Source organism: Anabrus simplex, chromosome 6, assembly GCF_040414725.1.
Source record: "Anabrus simplex isolate iqAnaSimp1 chromosome 6, ASM4041472v1, whole genome shotgun sequence".
Taxonomy (NCBI): domain Eukaryota; kingdom Metazoa; phylum Arthropoda; class Insecta; order Orthoptera; family Tettigoniidae; genus Anabrus; species Anabrus simplex.
This window is the reverse complement of record NC_090270.1, coordinates 159062880-159088634: the sequence shown is the minus strand read 5'-3', so window position 1 is coordinate 159088634 and position 25755 is coordinate 159062880. Positions and strand designations below refer to the sequence as shown.

Sequence of the window (25755 nt, the reverse complement as noted above, 5' to 3'; positions counted from 1 at the left end):
CTGGATCCACGCATCTTGCACTGCTACCCACAATTAGTCGTGTTGTTGAGGTGGGGTTCATGGAGCGTACACCAACATCGACAGCAACCCATAAATGCTCGAATGGATTAAGATCGGGGGATCTGGAGGGCCAATCCGGGGTCGTAACTTCACTGGAGTGCTCCTCCAACCACCTGTGTGGCACCACAGAGCAGTGACATGGCACATTGTCCTGCTGAAACATGGCATCTCCATCAGGGTATTCTAGGGCCAGAACGGGATGCAGATGGTCTGACAGAATGTCCACATAAGGTGCACCTGTCAGCACTGCCTGCGGAAGGTCAATGGGGCCTAACTGCGGGCATGACAACACCGCCCAGACCAGAACTGAGCCACACAACCTTGTTGATAGCTTCATGGGGCATAAGCCACACTCTCACATGCCCATAAGCTCGATACAACTGGAACCGGAATTCAACAGACCATACCACACGCCGTCATTGTTCCATAGTCCATTGCCGATGTTCACGACCCCATGCACGTCGTCGAGCTCTGTGTCACGGTGTCAGCAAAGGGACACAGGTTGGTCATTGGCTGGTGGAGCCTATGCGGCGCAGTTGCCTCCTTATAGTCCTGGTAGAAATGGGCTCCTGACTCCCAACATTTAAGTGGGCGGTGATCCAACTCACAGTAGCCCGTTCGCCCAGTATGGTTCTTTGGACACGGCATAACAATATCAACATAAATGGTCCATTATTGGACATTATAAATTTTCCAGCTAACTCATTCCTGGTTGCCAGCGTTTCGGCCCCGTGTGCCAGGCCAGGAATGAGTTAGCTGGAACATTTATAATGTCCAATAACGGACCATTTATATTGGTATTATAAATTTACTCATTCGGGACAAATATTTCAGGTTCCGTAAGGGAAGCAACATCTATATCATCTGAAGGCCAAGCAGGCATCAATTTTTGGTAATAAGACAAAGTCTCTCATAGTGCATTGGCAAGGCCGGTGGTTCCAAGTAGCCTACGCAGTGGCCTCCACAGTATGCACTAGCCATGCATCTTGGTGGCTGTGCTATGTACCAACTGATGAGCCCAACTTAGCACACAGGGATAAAACGCTGCCAACCAGGAATGAGTTAGCTGGAAAATTGATACTGTAATGTCTAGAGATGAGAATTTGCCTATTTGCCTATTTTATTCCTGTTCAGAAACGTAGGCTTTTGAGATATAAATCCATTTTAGGGTCTTTTTAGCTATTTTTCGTTGGTTTTATTGTGCCTATAACCGACTCGTTGGCTGAACGGTCAGCGTACTGGCCTTCGGTTCAGAGGGTCCCGGGTTCGATTCCCGGCCGGGTCGGGGATTTTAACCTTAATTGGTTAATTCCAATGGCACGGGGGCTGGGTGTATGTGTTGTCTTCATCATCATTTCATCCTCATCATGACGCACAGGTCGCCTACGGGCGTCAAATAGAAAGACCTGCACCTGGCGAGCCGAACCCGTCCTGGGATATCCCGGCACTAAAAGCCATACGACATTTCATTTCATTGTGCCTATAAATGCCTATTTCAGGGGTTTGTGCCTATTTGGAGTATAATTGCCTATTTGATGCCTTTTGACTGTATTTTAGAAAAATGACGGCATTTTAGAAAAGCCGATTTTCTTCCAGTGCTCGACAGAATTATCTTCTATGTTCTCAACATCTGTTTAATCCACGAACAAAAATGGGAATTTTCAGAAGTCACCAGAAATAGTTCTAGGGAAATTTCCATCAGGAGAAACAAGAAACAATTTGACCTCGAAGCCTTTAACCCCTCCAACCCCCTAAGACATATACGAGAACCAGTCAACTTCAAACTATGTTGCCCAAGCCATATAGCCTGTACCTTCCTTTCGATACGAACTGTTCTACGCGTACGCTTTATGTTCAGAACGTGTTGTGATTTATTGTGAAGAAGCAGAAGGAGAAGAAGTGTGTTTGCGGCAATATCCAAAAAAATTGTCGAAGTCCTACTGTCTGAAACAGTGGATCGCAGGAGTCCCAATTTCACTACGGATGGAAGGGTAGTCTGTCAAGCTTGCTGTGAGAAGGTAAGTTCGTTTGTTCCTTTTATCTTTTTTTGTGATTGAGAACTATGATCGCATTTCATTGTAGCGTATATAGGCGTATTAATGTATGTATTGCAGCAAGTTGTTATGCTCTATTAGTCATGAACTTTCAATAATTTCTATTGCTAAAATGTAAATAATCATTAAATTACTGAACAAAGAGTTAGAACACCGGTGGTCTCTTGTCACAGAATGGATGAGAATTAAATCGGTATTTTGAACTGTGATTCATTTCCTGTGAAAATAGAGATTTACAACTGAAATGCAATTTTTAAACTACCTTTAAAAGTCGTGAATTCTATTACACTTCTGCTAAGCCTTCACGAAACACAGATTGAAGATCCAATGTAGCCCAGCTAGGACGATGCCACAGCGTATTTTACAAGGTTGCAAAAGACTATCTTTACAAGATCAGGCCAGCGAAAAAGCCGTTGGTCTGCATTGGTGAGGTCCGGTTAGTAACCGTTGTGATCGGGGGAGGGGGGAGGAAGCAAATATAGATTGTGGGGTGTAAGCTCCCAGGTTAACAAGCTTCTAGCATCCCCTCTAAAGTCTTGCGAAATCGTGATCAAAATAAGGTTCTTTTTTGCTAGTGGATTCACATCTCACCGACACAGACAGGTCTTATGGCTACGACGGGATAGGAAACGGCTAGGAGTGGGAAGGAAGCAGGCGTGGCCTTAATTAAGGTGCAGCCCCAGTATTTGCCTGGTGTGAAAATGGGAAACCACAGAAAACCATCTTCAGGGCTGCCGGCAGTGGGATTCGAACCCACTATCTCCCGGATGCAAGCTCACAACTGCACTCTCCTAAACACATGGCCAACTCGCCTGGTAAAATAAGGTTATGGGCGCATGTCACGACAGTTTCAAATTAAGCGGATTTTAATTTTCAACGAGTGTGGCGACCTTGTGGACACACATTATGCAGGATCTATTACATGCAACAGAAAATAGTCTTCATGACAGCTGACTCGGCTGACCAAAGCCGGCGAATAGAAACAAATAAAATGTTCACAAATCTGAGATTTATAGTGCCTCCATTTTCATTCTTCTATGTAAGTAAGAATATTGCTAGGTGGGTCCTTGGCAAGCATAAAGAACGAATTTCTCCTCTACGCTACTCCGGTATCGTTTCACATCTTTTTTATTATACTTTATAACCGTTCAACTCGACATGATACTGCCACATTATAACTGAAAATCCTTGAGGACATATTTCCATGTCAATTACTGAAAAAACATGAGGACATATTTTCCATGTAAATTACTAATTTCATTGTTCCTACTTTGAAGTTTTGTATTTCTAGAAACATCATCTCTAATATTCTTTTCTTGTGAAACAAATGCATGATACATACTAAGCATTATTGCTAATTAGCCCAACTGTAGAAATTTAAGACATAGGGACAATGTAATTTATGTCAATTTTATTATTTTTCAGATCAAATCTGAGAAAAATACCACATAGATCAACTTAGAAATACCGCAATGCATCTGATACGAGTACAGAAATCTGTATCAATGTAGCCTTTCTACCAGTCCACTCTGGGCAGCAACCAACAACCATTTTCTTCAGACCTATGCATTGCAGTGTTGGGAGCTAATATGTCCCTGCATAAACCAGAGCATCTTCAAATTTCTACAAACTGCAGGGAGCAATCACCAAGTTGGAGAAGAGTGGCATGCCCCTGGTGGAGTCAATTAGGATTGTGGAAGACGTCGGGGGAAGTTTTGACCGAACCTCTTGGAAGGCAGCCGCTGTCAGCAAAATAAAACCAGATAAAGTGACTTCATTGAAGTTTTGTCCAATCACCTCATGTGATGTTGAGAGATCTTTCTGTCAGTAACAAAAACATTATGCCACACCCATACAATACGCGTAGCAAGAACGCCAGTCAGATTAACGCTAATAAGAGAACAAGGTACACACTCCACGGCATTCGAGTAAGTATCCATTTTTACGTAACCCATAACACTGTACAATCACATACATTATTTATACATACACATTAAATACGTTTTTATATTTCTTTGCAGTTCTAACCATTGAGATTTACACAACAATCTGGAAGACTACTGTTATAGAGTTAAGCATTCAAACTTGTACATCGGATAAACTTTCAACATATATTCCATTTCAACGTATTCTCACCTGAAAGTGTTTTAACCTATTAAACTCGAGAAATAACACTAACTGTTCATTCCTGACCTAATTTCTACAATAATAACGTATGTTTTTTACATATCTTTTTCTTCAAATCTGCTTGGTGGTGAACTCGAGAGTAACATTGACTTTCACCAAAAATTAAAAGAAGAGGATCCATTTCAATTCCAGACGAATGCCGATAAATATTTTTTAGACAATATTGTAAAAAATGTACTACAATAGTTTTAACTTGTGTTTGTAACATTCGCGTCAAACTTTCTAATCATGATATCGAAAATAACTTTTAATATCACAACATCTCATTCCAATTTTATATGACCAATAATTGTAAACGTTTTCAATAAAACAATAATCACATAATTACAACATACCCTGTGCTGATGATGTCCATTAAGAAGGGCGAAACATGTCCACAACCTTTCTATCATTTATAAATATTTAACCACAAAATGTGGTATTATAAGCATTGACTAGGTTAACATTAAATGTATATTTTGTAAATTGTATGTATTCACTATTGTCAATACGGACCAAAAATGAGATTAATGACTTGTAACAAGATTGTTGTCGGAAAACACCGACACGTTGCTTGTAAATTCATTTTATAATAACTGAGCGTGGTATTAAATTATAAGTAATTTTTTCATGCCTATTTTGTTGCCTATTGTACACGTTAGTGCCTATTTAAATGCCTATTTTAGCTAATTTAAGAGCCTATATGCCTGCTTATTTTAACCGTTTTTAGTGCCTATAATTCTTGTCTCTAGCAATGTCCAATAACGGACCATTTTATTGGTATTATAAATTTACTCATTTGGGACAAATATTTCAGGTTCCCTATGCGAATCAACATCTATATCAGACGGTGTGATATGCGTTCATTAAACACTTGTGGTCTTCCCGTGCGGCAGTTTATGCGGGTGGTAACATTCTCTCTGTGATATTGAAGATACACCCTCGACACTGCTGACCTCGGAAACCCGAATTCGCCTGTAATCTCCGCAATGCTATGACCCATGCGCCGTGAAGCAATGATAATCCCATGTTCAAAATCTCGCGACGTGTAGCTATATTTACGACAATGGTGTCTTGACAGGCTGCTCAGCTACGCCACAGCTAGCCGCAACACTCAGGGGGTCATACATGGCACATTTTCTAATGGGACACCCCTTCCCGTAACTTTTGGCCACTCAGTGCATATGACATTCACAATTGGTACATGTTCAGACTCTAATTGGTCCTTCATCTGCTGAATTTTAGAGAAAGTTAATAGCAAACTAAAGGTAGGTAAGGTAATCAGAATGAATAATTTATCTCCTTTTCTCACAAAAATATTAAGAAATAAATAAATACTATTTATTCAATTTCAAGATAGCGGGTTCAAACCCGGCAGAGGTAGTCAGATTTTTGAAGGGCTGAAAAAAGTCATCTGACACTCCATGTCGTACGATGTATGCATGTAAAAGATCTCTGGCGACACATTTTTGGTGTTTACCTGACAAAATTCATTAAAATATCAGCCAAAGACGCTCAAGAGAGATCCGGTGATGAGCAGACAACCAGATGGCATCAAATTTAAATGTCTGCACACGGTAGCTGAGGCCATACGATTATTATTATTTATTCAATTGCAGTCAATAACAGTTATAAAATATGTTTTGTTAACAGAATAAATAAAAAATAAACCATCCCGACACTGCTGACCTCGGAAACCCGAATAATCCCATGTTCACAATCAAAGATAATATTTACCAACTTGCTATTATTTTCAATAAAACAATAATCACATAATTACAACATACCCTTTAGGACAAACAGTACCAATTCCATTTTATTTAATTTCTTCCTTATATCAAGATCTTACCATGTTACGCATTGAAAACAAAGGCATTTAAATATTTACAATTTTTTTTTTTCACCGTGATCAAAGATGAAACCTTTTAAAAATTTTAAGCAGGATATTAATTCTATCGCAGATAATAACACACAAACTTCTCGTAGCTCCACTCTTGCCCCACCCATACCAGTCCCTCACTCCAAAAGTCCTCCGTCTATTTCTGTGTCATTCAATTAGGTACTTTTTCTTTTCTTTTCTTTGTGGTTCCCATTTCATATTAGATTTTTCCTTTTTTTTTTAGACGTTTCTTTCACGATACCAATATAGTTGGTCCGTTACTAGACATGCACTATGAGGCAGGCATCTTTCATAGTGCATTGGCACTACCGGTGGCTCCAAGTAGCTTACACAGTGGTCCATACGGTATGCGCTAGCCATGCAACTTGGTAGGTGTGCTATTTTTCCAACTGATCAGCCTAACTTAGCACAATGAGGCGAAACGCTGGCAACCAGGAATAAGTTAGCTGGAAAATTTATGATGTCCAATAACGGACCAACTATATTGGTGTGATAAATTTACTCATTCAGGACAATTGCTTCAGGTTCCCTATGGGAATAAACACCTGTAACATCTTTCTTTCATGTCTGGTGGAACATCACTTTTACAATTTGGCAATATCAAGTTCTCTTCAGGGCTCACTTCTTTCAATCCATAGCTCCATTAAGATTCATCTAGGAATAATGTTGTTCACTATCACTTTATGAGAGGTGTTCCCTGGTACACTGGACCCCATCAACATGACTTGTTTACCACCTATATCTTACAAGTTTGTATAACAATCACAGCTGCTCAAGGTGACATTGGTTCAACACCTGTATTTTCTCAAGATATTAGTTGAACATTTAAGCCTTTAATGCATTTCTCTTTATATTATGTGCATCTTGTGACAGTGTTGTATTTTGCAGTGACATCTTCGTTCACACTTTTTTTTTTTTTTTTTTTTTGTGCACCGAACACAATAGATAGATTTTTTTAAACACATTTTCCAACTTCAATTTTAATGTATCACAGTGCAGATATTTAATTCATATGCATACATTTTTATCATTGAAGTTATAATTATGTAGCTGAAGAAGTCCCAAGAAGAGTGGGATGAATAATCTCCTACATTTTAACATAAGATGGAGCTAATACATCTCTCATAAAGTGATCAAGTCGACATAAATATGAAATTAAGTATGATATTTATTACATGCAAGGGCCATAAAATGCCAAGGATAGTGGCAACAGCCGATGGGAAGTATGAAGAGGGATGGATACCATAACAATTACCTGTTCCTTGTCCTTGCAGTAGTCATGTATTCCCAATGAAATATGGCTGACATGGTTATCTAATATCAGTAGTACTGGATCGTCAACAGATGCCTTCAAGTGCATACTGAAGTTTTGAGCCGTTCAAAAAATAATTCACTGGACCAACCATTTTTTTATTGCGTAGTTTTATCCTACAAGCACTGCACAGAATTACCCCAAAACTCATAACACTCTCACATGAAATAGCTGAACAACTTGCTTTTGACCTTTAGGTCCCAATATCAGTAGAAATGTCAGTTTCATCCACATTACACTTCCTGTTTTCCTTGAATTTGTATTTTTCTAGCACAGTAATAACATCTAAGAAACAGCACCGGACTTCCTCTTCATTAAAAAACTTACTCCTATTGATGCTGCTACCTTCTAGTTTTCTCAAACTAATCTATGAACAGTGTTTTAGAAATAACTGCAGCCAGTCCATGCTTGCAAGTTTGGATTCATCATGAAAATTTTGCTTTATACAAATTAAGCCTTCTATGATGTCTAAGCTCAATGGGTATCAAACCGAAATGTTTTGATAACATTAACAATTCATCACCTAATTCACATTCCTGTTCTTTATAAAAATACTAGATTTCTGCCTGGAGTTGAAGATTCTGTAGGTCCACTTTTCAACTAGTCAGGGAGAGTAGATTCTGAAATATCAAAGGCTTTGTTTACATGGCCTACCAGCTTCTACCAGCAAGTCAGTGCTCGTTCTACATCAGATATTAGACTTACTGTACATTTCACTATAGAGATTTACCTTTTTCCTGAGGTTCTAAGTCAACTTAAAAACATATTATGACAAGAAGATCATAACCGTAATTTTTGTTATAATTATTCCTGCAACATTGTCCTTGTCCGGTATACATATGTTTTAGTTATCACCTAATCTGTTAAATTTTATTTGGCTGAAGATGGCTACTAAGTGGCTGAAACTAGTACCAAGACTGATGTAATATCATACCTGCCAACTTTTGGAAAGGGCTATCAGTAAAACTCACACGCAACAAAAAATCTAACGATTCTCTACATAACCCGGCTTAATTAAATTGAAACAAGAACTTAAGTGGTTCAACCTATTCAATACAAGTAAATAAGAAATGTAGTGTTACATTCTTATTTGGTTAAAACAGGTACCAGTTTCAACCACCAATCTGAGTCATCATCCGATGAACACATTCACGCCTGTATCCGAGTTATTGCCTATAGCGCGTGACCATGCTGTGGACCATATCCGAGTTAGCCCGAATAAGCGCAACCTTGAACTGGAGCCGTTCCTATGCAGCTGGGATCTAGTTTGGTCACAAATATGTGCAAGAGAGATGAAGATAATACCCTTACGAATGCTTCTACTCACCAAAAACCACATGGCCATGGCGATTTTCCCTCCCAATGCACTTTTTTTTGTTTCTGAAGGTAGCCAAGCGCTGGCACAACTAGCTGCTTAGTTGATTTGTGATTGCACAAGCGTGTGTATAATCGTGTTCTGAAGTGTAACCATGGCGTGTAGGGACAATATAAATGATGCAAGTGGTGCGAATTTACAAAGCACAGTTTTTCAGCTACTTGAAAATTATCTTGGCCAGGGGTATACAGTCTATATGGAAAATTATTACAATAGCGTTGGACTCGTGAAGCAATTATGGGAATGGAATTGCCTGGTGTTCCTTTAGATCTTTTGGTACCCCTATTTGACCGTGACTGTCACCTCTCTCCAACATCTCAGCTCCATCTACTTCATCAGCTCCAAGTGAACGTCCCGCGATTTTGCCGCCAAAAAGGGCATCGGCCAAGGATCCACAATTTAGGATAGATGGGAAGAGAAAAGAGCATATTCTCTTGAAGTTTCCATCATTAAATAAAGTCAAGTTCCCCTCAAGAAGGTGCAAAGTGTGCTTCAAAAATAAAATTATTAGCGAAACATGCTATTTTTGTGGAAAGTGTGGTGTTCCCATTCACCCAGGAAAGTGTGACATTACCTTCCACACCCTACAGAGATACTAGAGGACTTCATAAGGTATGTGGAAAATTTTGTTTCCATATCTTGTTTAGTTTAGAACTTATTCTGAAAAGAATTTGTTGTTGTTTGCTCTGCCACTAACAGCTGGAATAGCTGGGCCAGCCCTTTAAATAGCCAGCTCAGACGATGGGCGTGAATGTGTTAAAAATACAAAAACAATGCAAAGGAAAAAACAAAAATTAAAATTTTCACAAAAGCAGTTCAAGAAGCAATATAAGACAACAGCGGTTAGCACTGCGCGATTTTAACTGTTCAATGAACTGTTCACTTCTTTTCGTAAACATTTTAAGGCACAGTGCTGGACATTGCGTGTGTTTTACTACTCTTCGGGGACTTCGCCTTGCTACATATAAGTGACTGATCTTCGACTTCTAGTTGTGGCCTTTATAGCTCCCTGCAAAAAAGTCTTGAGAAAATGTTTTGTCATAACAGGGACCAGAACTCCTGGTCTTCAAAATACAAATAGACTCCAGAGATTCATTGGACATGGATGATCTTAACTCTGTTCCATTTTTCTCCACAAGGCTAAAAACATGTTCACATTCTGCATTGCTATGGGGTATGGCGAGAATGGAGAGCATTACTCTAGAAAATCGGTTATACATAAGAAGTCCATCGGCTCCATGAATTCTTGATATTTGAGCCCAACTGGAATCACTTGCGGATCTTGATTTGCAACCAAAGTGTCATCTACCCGAAGGCTGTGAACTGCCTCTGAAGCTCACTCACCACCTCATCTGTAGTGTCATTCTCTTCCTTGCATAACATGATAGGAAACATTTCCAAGAAAAAACTAATGGAAGAAACCTAGCAACTTGAGCATGCTTTAACACATCATCCTTGAGTGGAAACTTGTTCATGAAGTAGTCACAGGCAGTACAAAAGTAGTTTCTCACTGATGAAAAGAAAAGGGATATATCTGTATCCTGGAGATCCTTCACTATGTTCGAAGTCTGAATGCCAATAACTAACTCATCATCACTTCTTTGATTTTGAATCAACTACTGTTTCTTGTTGGATTTATTCATGATAATCTACAGTAGGAATACAGCGTATGAAAATGTCCAAGAACAAATGTCTTGATATCTACTGAAACATCGAAAGGAACCTGGATCATTGAACATCACATAAAATTATAACAAACACCTTCAAGGCAGTCCAACACTTCATTAAAACATGTCAAAGCACACAAAGTCTTAAACCATTAAATGAGCACAACGCCAACCTCGTGAACAAAGAATATGCACATGGTAAATAACATACACACATGTGGAACAAATGTAACTCTTCTTCTTCTTATTCTTTATAATGGGCTTCGCTAATAGCGGTACACTCGGTCACTGGAACGAATGTAATTAGTCCAACGAATACAGGGAACTGAGAAGCACGAAGTTATAGCACAAAAACTCGAACATTTCATTAAAATATGTCAATCTTAAAAGGCCAAAACATTCAAGGAACGCCAACTTCGTGAAAAAAGAACAACACTCACGTGGTCAGAGAATATAGGTAAAATTACAACAAGCGAACGGAGCGGAACAAAGAATTTGCAGAGCAGAGCCTGTCAACACCTAAGATTCACATGGAAGAACTGTTATCCTGGCTTTAAATTCAATTCCAATAATGACACAAACATTTCACGGTTCATCATATCAAAGAATGAGTCACTTAATTTTAATGTGCATAAGTATAACACATACTATTAAACACTTTCACAGAATTTTGTCAGAGATATTTCCCTGCGCTTACATATCATTTCTACTCCAAGAAATGCAAAGAAAAGAAAGGAAATATTTCCTGAATTTTATGCTACAGATGCTATGATGAACAGAGAATGGATAACAGATAATCATGCATTGAAAGAATGAGTTATCGAATATCGTGGACTTGCCTTCGACCCACGCAAAAAATTGATTGTACAGAAGTGGAGTGATTATCGAATGTTAAGGTTTCAAATTTTTGACCGTGGTCATAGAATGACACCGTCCATCCATATAACCGTAAAATGCTACAATTTTCGTAAATTTTATGGATGAAGCATAAAAGTTGACATGCATGGAATATTATTTGGTATATTGTATTGGAAATTTATTTCTTGTAACTGCACTTCAATACAGAACAAAAATGAAATTTACAGCGTATAATGAATTACCCCAAAGCGCGTAACCTCAAATAACTTGCAGCTTCACAGCACCGGTGACAGCATGAAGCAAATGAAACTAAAATAACGCTCACACTCCCCATTTTACCCAAAGAAATAACAACCAAGTAAAGAATATAAATGCCATTACTCTATAATCATAAATTCCTTAATGATCGGGAATTGCATCAAATACAGTATTACCTACTGCACAAGATTTTTTTTTTTTTTTTACCCCTAAAAATCACTTACATAATTGAATGGACTTCTTAGGTTAGCACATTTTAATTAAACATAGACTTGTCTATCAATTTACCCACTATCATTTCCTCATTTAATGTTCTCTCTATAATTATCATTCCCTCAATTCTGAGGATTGTGATCTCACAAAACAGCTATTTTTCAGCTGTATCCATCCCTTGCAGTTCTTGGCCAGACATGCTGCACCTAGGAGGTTCAACCCAGTTATCCCAGTTATATTCTTGATAAGGTTTGATCATTGGGTGGGTACTCTTCGACGATCTCTCCTGCTGGAAATTACACACTGATAATAATCTGATCCTGAGGTTGAGCTGGTTAATAATGTAATCACTGGTGTGAAATCCTGTCAAGGTATGCGTAACCTTTTTTGTCAGCACCACATTTCAAAAGAATTTATTTTCTTGAGGTCTGTAGCACAAAGAGTCCATGTCTTGGCTCCATAGAGGAAAACTGGAAATACCACACCGGATACCACTCATTTTCAGTGGTAATGACACAGAGCAATCTTTCCATAAATGGGACTCTTTTGTAATTGCACTTTTGACCATAGTTCTTCTCTTAATCTGGAGCACAGCTACCTGAACTGAAAATGACTAAGCCAACGTACAGTATTTCTGAGACTTCTCCAATTCCTTGAAGTCATCTGTACTGGCTAATTTTTTGACTCTATCAATTGTAAAGACCTTGACAATGTTGTGAGATGGATAGTATGCAATAGTATGATGATAAATGGGGTTAGAAGTCAGGCTGTGAGTTCCACCAAAAGGAAAAGTAATTTCAGTTAAAATTACTGTGTTAATGGGATGAAAGTTCCTAATGGGATCACTAAGTACCTAGGTGTCAATGAGGAAAAATCTTCATTGGGGTAATCACATAAGAAGGATTGTAAATAAAGGGTTCATATCTCTGCACATGGTTAGGAGGATATTTAGGGGTTGTAGTAAGGATGTAAAGGAGAGATCCCAACTAGAGTATGGTTCCCAGTGTATGGGAGCCACAGCAGCATTACTTGATTCAAGAACTGGGCAAAATCCAAAGAAAAGCAGCTCCATTTGTTCTGAAGGATTTCCAACAAAACAGTAGCATTATGAAAATATTGCAAAGTTTGGCCTGGGAAGACTTGGGGAGAAGGAGATGAGCTGCTCGACTAAACGGTATGTTGCACGTGATATTACACATCATAACTCTCAAATTTTGGTCCGTATTGAATTGTAGATTGAAGTCAAGGAAATATTAATGTTTATTTTATTCCACCCTTTCAATACATGAAGAGTGATTTTAATTAAGAATGAAATCTTATGAAGAAAATTATAGAGACATGTTTCACCCTTTATTTACAGGCATCTTGAGCCATAATCTCAAACCTGAAAGATAAGAAATCAGGATCCTGATTGTTCTTAACTGTAGTTTTTTTTAGGACAAATTACAAATGATAAAAAGTGAGGATGATGTAGGTATATGCGTCAAACAATGAGCGAGAGGGATGACAGTAGTTAAGATATTCTTATAATAAAGCCTTACAAACAGTCGTAATTTATATACTTTTTTGAATGTCCTTGCCTAAAAATGTGGTAACAAGTTGCATATTACTAGCTCTATAAGAACACAAATTGCTGCGTTGAATCTTGTTAAATGGCGCCCTGTATTGGTTGAGAGCATTAGAAATATGTTTGGACCCTAAACAATTCAATCTTTGAAATAATGGCAAAGAAAAAAGTTACTGATTACTCCAAGTGGAGTTTAAATACATTTTAAAGCTAGTAATGAGACATTTCTGCCACTCTCTCAAATTACGCTGTAGGGGCGAGGGAAATGTTTGATAGTAAGTAGCCACAACTATAAAGTTCTATGGGAACACAATTCTACTAAAAGGTGCCCTGTAAAGGTTGAGGGCGTAAGAAATCAAATTAGAGCTTAAACAGTTTGATCTTTAGAATAATGATGAAGAAAAGTATTTCTGATCACTCCAAGTGGCGTTTATAATAAAATTTAAAGTTGTTAGATTAATTGTTAATCTCGTGTGAGGAGATAAGTCTGCAATCTTCTTAAAGCACGTACGAGTGAGGAAGAGTGCTCAATGGTTAGCAGCTGTGTTAATATTAGCTGGAAGGTGCACTGTAGCTTCTTATATAGAGTCGAAAGGGAAATTTGGTTTAAAGTCTGTAACAATAGGAGATTTACGTATTAAGGAATGAAAATGAAGGAAAGGTGAGTTCAAAGAAAAAACGACGTGTGTAAATTCACTTACCTCTTTATTAATTATGATGTTAAATTGGTTAACGTGAAGTTGAGTTAAAGAAAAAACTTATGTAATTTCATTTATCTTTTCGACTGTTATAGTGTTAATCAGTTGCTATGGTAGCATTGAAATCACTGACACTTGTGCTACTGGTGTTACAACGATGTGAGAATTAGGGGAGGGTAGTGAGAAATGAGTTTGGAGCCTAAAAGTTCAATCTTGAGAATAATTCTACTAAAAGGCATCCTGTAAAGGATTGAGGGTGTAAGAAATCAAATTAGAGCTTAAACAGTTTGAACTTTAGAATAATAGTTAATTAAAGGATTGAGTGATCGGGAAATCTTTTCTTCATCATTATTCTAAAGTTCTAACTATTTAAGCTCTAATTTAATTTTTTATGCCCTCATTCCTTTACAGGGTGCCTTTTAGTAGAATTAACTGTGTTCCCATAGAACTTTATAGTTGTGGCTACTTATAAACACAGCTACTAACCATCGAGCACTCTTCCTCACTTGTAAGTGCTTTGAGAAGACTACAGATTTATCTCATCTCACGAGATTAACAACAAGCTAACAACTTTAAATTTTTTATTTTACACCCCATTTGGAGTGATCAGAAAATCACTTCTTCGTCATTATTCTAAAGTTCAAACTGTTTAAGCTCTAATTTGATTTCTTACACTCTCAATTAGTGATGGGTAGTTCGCGAACGAACTAGTTCTCGGGAACTACTTCACTCCCACGAACTGTGAAGTGTTTACTCGTCTCTCGAGAACTACTTCGCGAACTGTAGAACTTCACGAGTGTGAAGGGAATGGGAAGGAACTTGTTGGCGGACGAACTACTTCAGCGGTTGCAGAGTGCTCTGGCGGGAAAATTACACATTTTGAAGTAGTTCGCGAAGTAGTTCGTAAAGTAGTTCTTTCTTGGGAGTGAGAGTGTTGGAGTCTGACGTTTAGCGCCACCAGCGAGAAAAAGTTGACCAACGCTCAGATGTTCTAAATTTGTTTCAGTCAGGGGATGAAATCACCACCAAGAAAACGGTGCTCTTGCGATAACAGATCAGCGTTTAAAACATCTCATTTTCAAGTCAACAATATTTCACAGACATTTTTATTATCTTTGAAAAGAAATAGATTTTTCCTATACATTCCTGAGGGTTTGGGGGCGGGGGAAGAGAGTATGAACTGACATTACCGGTAATAGGAACGTTCATTTCTGTAGCATCTACGAATGTTATAGAGAAGTGCACCTGCGTGCTACCTGTTGTCCACTTTGTGTACTTCCTCGTTCTGGAAAGCTCGCGAAGCGATGAAGCCTTGTATGAAGGGAATGAGAAGGAACTTGTTCGCGGACGAACTACTTCAGCGGTTGCAGAGTGCTCTAGCGGGAAAGTTAAACATTTTAAAGTAGTTCGTGAAGTAGTTCTTTCTTGGGAGCGAGAGTAAATGAACTAGTTCCCACAGGTGAACTGCTTCTTCCCATTACTACTCTCAATCCTTTACAGGATGCCTTTTAGTAGAATTAACTGTGTTCTCATAGAACTTTATAGTTGTAGATACTTACTATCAAGCATTTCCCTCACTTCTACAATGTAATTTGGGAGGGCGGCAAAAATACTTCATCACAAAAGATTAACTACTTACTAGCTTTAATATTTTATTTAAACTCCACTTGGAGTAATCAATATCATTTTTCTTTGTCATTATTCTAAAGATTGAACTGTTTAGGCTCCAAACTCATTTCTCACTACCCATCGCAACCAATAACACAAACTTAACGCCCCGCCTAATCCCACACCTCCCCTAATTCTCACATCGTTATAACACCAGTAGCACATGTGTCAGTCATTTCAACGCTACCATAGCAACTGATTAATACTGTAACAGTCGAAAAGATAAATGAAATTACATACGTTTATTCTTCAACTCAACTTTACGTTAACCAATTTAACATCATAATTAATACAGAGGTAAGTGAATTTACACACATCATTTTTTCTTTGAACTCACCTTTCCTTCATTTTCATTCCTTAATACGTAAATCTCCTATTGTTACAGACTTTAAGCCAAATTTCCCTTTCGACACTATATAAGAAGCTACAGTCGCCCCTTCCAGCTAATATTAACATAGCTACTTACCACTGAGCACTCTTCCTCACCTGTATGTGCTTTAAGAAGACTGCAGACTTACCTCTTCACACAAGATTAACATCAATCTAACAATTTTAAATTTTATTATAAACCCCACTTGGAGTGATCAGAAATACTTTTCTTCGTCATTACTCTAAAGATCAAACTGTTTAAGCTCTAATTTGATTTCTTACGCACTCAACCTCACCCCTACAGCGTTATTTGAGAGTGGCAGAAATGTCTCATCACTAGCTTTAAAATGTATTTTAACTCCACTTGGAGTAATCAGTAACATTTTTCTTCGTCATTATTCCAAAGTTTGAATTGTTTAGGCTCCAGACATATTTCTAACGCCCTCAACCAATACAGGGTGCCGTTTAACAAGATTCAACGCAGCAATTTGTGTCTTATAGAACTAGTAATATGCAACTTGTTACCACCATTTTAGGCAAGGACATTCAAAAAAGTATATAAATTACGACTGTTTGTAAGGTTTCATTATAAGAATATCTTAACTACTGTCATTCCTAATATATACTGTATATGTATTGATTAGGTGGAAGCTTCAATACTTCATATTTGTGAATATAATCAATACAGAAATGAAACTTATAGATTATGATACTGTCATCCCTCTCGCTCATCTTTTGACGGATATACCTACACATCCTCACTTTTATCATTTGAAATTTATCTTTAAAAAACTACAATTAAGAACAATCAGGATCCTGATTTATTATCTTTCAGGTTTGAGATTAAGGCTGAAGATGTCCTTATACCAATCGCTGCCAAACCCGTATATATACGTTTTTGAATGCCGCGCCACATCCGCCAAACCTGTATATATACGTTCTGGTGAAGTGTGTATTTCACCGATCTCACAAATGAACGCGATATAATGTCAAGCTTTGAGATTCTGTGGAAATGCTCAAAGAAGTTCTGTACTGCAGATATACCACTCCATTTCGCGTGTTTTGAAAGCGATCTGGTGTTATTTCAGCTTCGTTGGAGTGGAACATCTTTCCCGCTTACGTGTAGCCATCATGGCATCTTGAAGTATACATTCATCTCTTGCTGATGAAGAAATTGAATGTTTCCTCATAAATAGTGATTCTGGAGAGCTATATTTTGATAATGAAGGTGGAGAATACCTAAGTGGCAACAATGAACTATAAGAAAGTGTGAGACAAAGTAGTAATGATGAGCCTCATGCGGAATTGTCAGCCCTTCCTCAGATAAAATATTTTCCCCCCAAATGTAAATGATTTTGATAATACCAGTTTTTGGATAAAGAATTTTATATTATATTTCAGTAATAGTATCACCGAGTGGAGTAGCCGCGCGTATTAACATGATACGGCTATGGAGCCAAGCTCTGCACTCGGCAGGTGAGTGGGTTCGAACCTCATCGTCAGCTGTCTTGAGAATTTCTTTTCTTTTCTTTGTGGTTTCCCTTTTGCACTCCCAAGTAGATGCCGGGACAGTTGCTATTCATTAGCCACAGCCGATTCCTTCCACTTCTGTACCCAGTTTCATTCACCAACATTCATTTCATATTCATTATCTTCTCAACTGAGGTTTGCGTTGGGAAGGGTATCCGGTCGTAAAATACGGTGTAAAATATAATCTCACTTCATCCCGGACATCGTACTGGGCTGCAGGGCTAAGGAGATAATATGCATTCCATTAATAGTATCAGTAAATATGTATCTGTCAAAGTGCTTCTTCCTTTAAATTTAAAAAAAAAACATAATAAATAAAAAAACCGGCCCACAGGACTCGGCTGGCCATCAAAACTCGGCAGTGAAAAGGTTAAATAAAGGGCGAAACATGTCCCTATAATTTTTTGCATAAGATTTAATTCTTAATTAAAATCACTCTTCATGTATTGAATAGGTGGAATAAAATAAACATTAATATTTCTTTGACTTTAAGTGGTATGTTCCAACCTGTCAGTGGAGAGATGGCATGGAATGGCATTAGTAGAAGAAGTTCGAGTGGTTTTTTTAAAAGTAGGAAAGATCACAATATGAGGATAAAGTTGGAATTCAAGAGAACAAATTGGAGCAAACATTCATTAATAGGAAGAGGGGGTTAGGGATTGGAATTATTCACCAAGGGAGATATTCAATAAGTTTCCAAATTCTTTGTAAATATTTAAGAAAAGACTAGGTAAACAACAGATACGGAATCTGCCGCCTGGGTGACTACCCTAAATGCAGATTAGTGGGGATTGATTGATTGACTGAATGATTGACTGATTTATTTATTTGATTGAGCACAGATATTTTTGGCACAAGAAAAGAGCTCAGCCATTTTTTTCTCATCAGTGGCAATAAATACAGTATTGCCTTTGTAACTAAGGTTGGATATTTTCTTACTACTAACAGGAAATCTGCCAACCCATTCCTGAAGTGCAGGTCTCATGATGTACTTGCCATAGATACTGAAGAGCATGGGTTACAGATGTACTGTATACAGCCCTGCCAGATGCCTTTCTGTATCTAGAAATTCCCAGACCATTAATACTAGGACAAGAATAATACATCAACCAGTACGTAAAGTTCACAAATATCACTTAGGCCTAATCAAAGACTGGCAAGAATGTAATAGAGAAAATCCATATATATTGTCTACCTAAAACCTAACCATTTTGTATATGAATTTAGGAGACCTACTAAATGGCTCTTGAGACAAGATACTGCTTATAGTGCTGGGATTGTATAGTACTGAGATTTTACTATTAATAATTTTACAAATGCTACATAATTATCACCAGTTCCATTCCACGACATTCTTCGAGCTAGAAAAAAAGTATATATAATGTGGATAAGTGAAATGAAATGTCGTATGGCTTTTAGTGCCGGGATATCCCAGGACGGGTTCGGTAGAAAAACACTTTTCTTATCTATACTTTGAATCTGTCAATACAGAAAATGAAATTTATAAATAATAATAGGAACAGGTCTTTCTATTTGACGCCTGTAGGCGACCTGCGCGTCGTGATGAGGATGAAATGATGATGAAGACAACACACACACCCAGCCCCCGTGCCACTGGAATTAACCAATTAAGGTTAAAATCCCCAACCCGGCTGGGAATCGGACCCGGGACCCTCTGAACCGAAGGCCAGTACACTGACCGTTCAGCCAACGAATCGGACATGGATAAGTGAAACTCCATTTCTTGGAGCACATTTGACCTGTGTATAGGGATATTATTTCTATTTTATTGTCCATTGTTTGGTGCGCCTGTTTAATTGGTGTATTCTACCATTGCTCATTATTTAAATGTGTGATGTGTAATCATTGCATCGTGGCTGAGATGAAGGCTATTCACCTCTCTGAAAATATCAATACTGGTGCGAATGCACTGAACGTGTCTTCTTCCTCAAGTGTACTTCTCTCCCCGCACTCTGTGCCTGTCTGGGATTCAAGATGGATGTGTGTACATGCGTCTAAGCGGACACGTTCTGTAGTCGGCGAAATGGAGTTTGACACTCCAGGATAAACTAACGTAAGCTTAAAACATCGACTTTATTGCTAAATGTAGTTCTGCTATATTTTATTTTTTTATTTTCTTTGGGTGTGGATAACGTGATATATTTGCTAATGGCTGTGTGCCAATCTTGAAGTGAATGCTATGTGAAGGTTTGAGTAATCTTCATTTTATATTCGTTTCGGCTGATGTAAGTAATCTCAAATTATTACTGTATAATCCCAAATACCACCCGCACTTTTTTCCCAAAAATATTGGTTCTAAATCTTGGGTGCGGGTCGTATTCAAGTCGTTCATTCTCGTAAATATTTACTATGTTTACTTGGAGTACTGAGATTTGAATACAGTTACCATACTCAATATACCACATGTAAATGGGCATTCAGGTCTTATTGCGTTCTAGTTGCGTTCTATAAAACAAGATCGATTTTTTCTCAATACAGTTACAGTGGCATGTAAATGCGAAATGTAAGGTAATGAAATATGATAAATCAAAGAATATGGGTAAATATGAAACCCGCGCTGCGGATGCTCGATCGTCATTTGTTTCACAAGTCTTGCTGGCATGCTGGGTGCGCAAATAGCTGATTTCGTGGGATATCGTACTTCGCGAGAGTCGAGACTGTTGGTTCCAAGTCTACCTCGCTCACATTTGAGTTACGTATCTGTCCCGTGAAAGTGCTATCTTGATAGTAAGCAATGGATTCAAAACGGCATCTGCGGTCATTTACTGTGTGTGAGAAACTTAAAATTGTAAGCGAAGCTCAAATATACGGAAAACGTGCCGTTGGCAGAAAGTGCGATATTGGTGAATCGAGTGTTTGTGATTGGCGGAAGAAGAAGGAAAAACTTCTAAAAAGTAACGGCGATCGCAGAACATTCCACAGGCAGAGTGCAGAGTTTCCAGAAATTGAAGAATGACTCCACAAATCTGTGATAGAGAAATGTGAGTCAGGATATGGTGTTTCTAGTGAAATGTATCAATTGAAAGCACTAGAGACTCTAAAGAACTCAAAACACAGTTTTACTGCAAGCCATGGATGGATCCGAAACTTTTATCGGAGAAAGGGTTTGTGCATTCAGAGACGTATGTCTATTTCACAATGTCTCCCTGGGGCGTATGAAGAAAAATTAACGGCCTTTCAGCGTCACATTATTCATTTGAGGAAGCGAAATTCTTATTTGTTGTCACAAATTGGGAATGCTGACCAGACACCTGTCTATTTTGAAATGCCATTGGAAAATACAGTGGATATGAAGGGTTCTAAAAGTGTAACCATCAGAACAGGTGGTAATGAAAACAAACGATGCACGGTAATGTTGTGAATATTAGCGGATGGAACCAAACTCCCTCCATATGTGGTTCTGAAAAGCAGAACACTTCCGAAAAGAAACTTGACATCTGGTGTTATTGTTAGAACACAGGAGACCGGTTGGATGGACAGTGCGTTAGTTGAGGACTGGGTGAAGTGCGTTTGGCAACGTCAGCCAGGAGCTTTGTTACAAAAACGAAACATGCTTGTGTTGGACAGTTACCAAGGGCATACAACTGACGCCGTAAAAGATATGATGAGGAAAGGAAAACCGATCTTGCGATAATTCCCGGAGGACTCACTTCTATTCTACAGCCGTTGGATGTGTGCGTGAACTGGCCTTTCAAAACGACAATGAAACAGTTGTACACCGAATGGATGTCTGGTGGTGATCACGCGTTAAAACCAACCGGACGAGTGAAGAGACCTGAAGTTGAACTAATATACAGCTGGATCAAGACCACATGGGCACGCATTCCCAACAATGTAGCATACAAAAGCTTTAAGAAATGTGGAATTTCAAATTCAGTGGACGGTAGAGAGCACGACTATGCGTGGAAAGATGCTAGCGACGAAAGTTCCTATGGTAAAACTTCAGACAACTGTGAATTGTGAATGATCTGAGTATTGGACCGATTTTATTTATGATTTTTGTGATGATTTTATTAATTGTAAGCTATTTGAATTTATATTTGTGGTACATTTGAAGAAAATTTAATAGGTATGCAAGTTATTTAAATTTTTAATTTTTTTTCCGTATTTTGCCGACTGAAATTTAGGGTGCGGGTCTTATTTGGTGGCGGGTGGTATTGGGGATTATACAGTATATATTTGGAACTGGACCTTTACTATCCACTGGTTTATTAAAGATGATATTACCTTACATTGACTCAACAAAGAATACCGTTATGAGTCTATTCAAGTTATTAATGACACCATGGGAAGAAAGGAACAATGTTCATATGTAACTACCTAAAAAGACTTTTCGGCAACGATTTTCTGCACTTGATTTTATTTCAATATTCTTCACCAACCAAAAAATTTGTTTAATGTGGATTAATTCATAACCATGTTATGTGAAAGTAATAATATTATTACTGGGGTAAATGAGGTGATGTGGAATTGCAGTATATGGGCCTATTAGTGAATAGGTTATCCTAAGTATTTATTTATTTATTTATTTATTTATTTATTTATTTATTTATTTATTTATTTATTTATTTATTTATTTATTTGGGATTCCTACTTGTGTTAGATATTTACTGCTGATTTATTTTTTGGGGGTATCATCTTCTTATGCTTATTATGGTGTATTTTATTCTATCTATATTTTCCTATGCTTGGAAAGTGATCTCTATTTGTAACATTATTTAATTGTGGGTTTGGCCTGTGTTGGGTGTTCTCTGGTAATGGGATCATTCTTCTTTTTCTTCTTGTTGGGCATATAAATTTTACCTCATATGTACATCATGCCACTTCCAAGGCCACCTTACATTAAATTCAATAACCACGATTTTGTCTTCTGTTAAATTTAATGTTTATGTGCAATGATATTTAAATCATGCAATCTAATGTAATTATTATTTTTATTATCAGAATCATCGCCGATAGTAGAGTTGAAATTTGATTTAGAAATTCTTATTTTTCCTTTTCTTAAGCGCTCACCTGTATGATCCACTTCCGTGTTTTGTTTTCTTCCTTTCCATTAATACTTGTGCAAATTCTCCTTTTTGTGCATGCTTTAGTTATGCAGGCTTTGCCTGTTTTTAACAGTAGCGTGGCTTGGGAAGCATCATTGCCTTTCATGTGTGATTTTGGTTCTGTAGTTTTCATGGAACACTCATATTTCCTTAAAATCTTTGTGACTGTATCGGGGAATATTTTACTATGATTTCATATTTAATCATTTAATTTGATGATTTAACTGGTTTAATATTAATTTCAATTCATGTCGCAGTTTGTGTTGCAGAATTAATGTGACCGTTTTACCAGGATTATTATTTAAACATTTTAATGTGAAGGTTAATTAGGTTGAAACAAATTTCAACTTTCATTACGCACATTTTGTTTTAATTTAATTGGATCCAATTAACTTATATTTAAATATCAAAAGGGAAACTATAGTTACTGGCCAGTATTTTAGATTTATTATGGACTGTTTCCTGTTATTTATCAATTATTATTTTCGTTAAATTTTGGTAAACACTATCAGATTTTCAAACTTCTTCCAGTTTTAATGTATTGTAAGTTAAATTTATTTATTTATTAAATATTTTGTTTCCATCTTAAGAAGGTCTTGTCTTATCTTTTGGTATACTGACGATGAATAGCAATTTGTCGAGTATCAATTTTCATTTTGGGTCCTGGCCTTTTACCTTTTAATTTAGGGCTCCCTTCCACATTTTATTTATGTAACTTACTGCACCCAAAGTAAGTAGTATTTGTTTCTTGTTCTTGTGTTTGGTTGTTTGGAGCGTGCTTGTTCTGGCGTGTCCTTGGGCCGTTGCAGTAACCATTACATTTTGATCACACACAGTATATACAGCTCAGACAGCATCTGACGAACTACGTCCATTTTCTACACAACAGTTAACATTTTAAGTCACAATGGATGGCAGATGTCAGTCCACCAACTGAAAGAACTGAAGTCTGATTCCTGGGATCAGCTCAGATTTTGAACATTTTTCTTAGATTTCAAGTGGTTTGTATTCAAATCAATCTAATGTACAAATAAGAAGTGGAGGGGATTTACTGTACTGAACATTTCTCCCTGGAAGTTTAAAGCTAATCAAGTCATGGTTCAGCATACCCTTCTCAAGAAGGGTCCACACATAAAGCGAAAGGTCTTAATCTCATGACAACTACTGTATCCAAGAAAAGGTACTATATGAACCATTTAAATTCATCAATAAATTTCACACTATAAAATTATGGAACAATCCCTATTGGTATAATTACGGAAAAAGTAAAGACAATAGTTACCTATCCTCCATTCCACTCATGTAGTAACCATGAAGAATTTTGTCCTTGATCCACGTCACAGCCTTTTTGGTGGCTTGGGGAACATCAGCATCATTGAGATGTTTCTTGTAAATCATAGCAAGCCCTGACATAGCCTCCTTGCGGATCTTGAACTGAGGAAATAGAAGGAACCCTTAGTAAGTACACAACAGAAATCATGCTACCATGACTCATAATGTAACAAAAATATTTCAGAAAATTTGAATATAGTATACTCTCAATTATCGGGGCACGGATTATTCGGTTTGCAGATTAACCATGCAAGTTTTTGCTTTATTAAAATTCTGTAACTGAAACGGAATACGTTTGAATTTACAGTGCCGGACTGAGTGGCTCAGATGGTTGAGGCGCTGGCCTTCTGACCCAAGTTTGGCAGATTCGATCCTGGCTCAGTGCAGTGGTATTTGAAGGTGTTCAAATACGTCTATGTCTCATGTCGGCAGATGGACAGCGCCTGATAGCTGGCGAGCTTGGACACCAGCACAGCTAAAAGAAATGGATAAGAAACAGCAGCAACCGAGAAGTGTAGTGCATACAGCAGATAGAGGAATGTGCAAGAATGCCACAAGTAATGATAGTGCTTGTGCAGCTAAATGTGAAACAGCAGATAATAGTGAGGTTCAGCACACTGCAAAGGTTGGAGAAAGGAAGTGAAAAGGCAGCTGTACCTGCAGAAGACGAGGACGTTGGACTAGCAGACTGTTGGTTCGAGTCAAGTACAGGATCCAACAGAGGGACGGAAGATGGGAGAGAAACAATGGCCAAAGGTAAAAGTTAAAGTTTTAAGAACTTATGATCCAAAAAGGGCAAGTCTCATGAGACACTATGGACAAGGAAATAATTAGTTCACTAGAAGGCAGTATTTTAGAAGTAGAGAAATCAAGGGTAATAAGGAGCAAAGCTACCAACATGACAGGGGGTAAAAATATAAAACAACTAGAATGGAGACTAGGATGTGTGAACGTAGGGGGATTTTTCAACAAGATAAGGAAAAAAGAGGTGGAACAATTAATGACCAAAATGGACGTTATTACCTTTGTTGAGAGTTGGATAGCACCAGGATACGAAATCCATGTGGACGGTTTTAAAATATATAGCAAGACAAGAGATACGAAAGTTTGAATGAGCAGAACGGGACCGCCAAATTGAGAGGGTCAGGCCGTTCGAGAGTGCAACTATTCAATAAATAAGTTAAGTTTTCTTCTCTTTTATTTTTTACTCATATTAGCCCAAGTTTCTTGTATACATTCAATTTTTCCATTACAGATTTGAACTACATTGGTTGTTTTCCACTATGAGTTACTCACATTTTACTTGGATTTGTTCTTCTCACAAACATAGTTACCTCAATTTCCTTGCTGCCCTCTTGATTACTTGGGATTGTGATTCAACGAAAACAGACTGTTATTTTCAATTTTAACACAGTGTATTCATCCTCATTTTTTATTGCAACTTACTGCACATTTAGACTAAGAGCTCCGCAACCTCCCTATAATTACTTATTATTTTAATTCCGTCATGTCTCATTTGTTATACATCTTTTCTTCATTGTATTTTAACATATTCTTTTAGCATCAATTATATAAATTTTAACCTCAAATGAGCTGAAACATGCATGACCAATATTACTCCATCTAAAGATGGAGATATGTATGTACTGAACAGGAGGA

General features: G+C 37.7%; 1 protein-coding gene across 1 annotated transcript in view; it reads right to left on the bottom strand.

Moving 5' to 3' along the window:
* pds5 (cohesin associated factor B pds5) overlaps nt 1–25755 on the bottom strand; it is a 463913-nt gene that overhangs the window by 311131 nt on the left and 127027 nt on the right. Inside the window, exon 8 of the mRNA XM_067150024.2 lies at nt 24047–24198. Within this exon, the coding sequence (XP_067006125.2) occupies nt 24047–24198 (152 nt within the window). The remainder of the gene's footprint in view (nt 1–24046; nt 24199–25755) is intronic.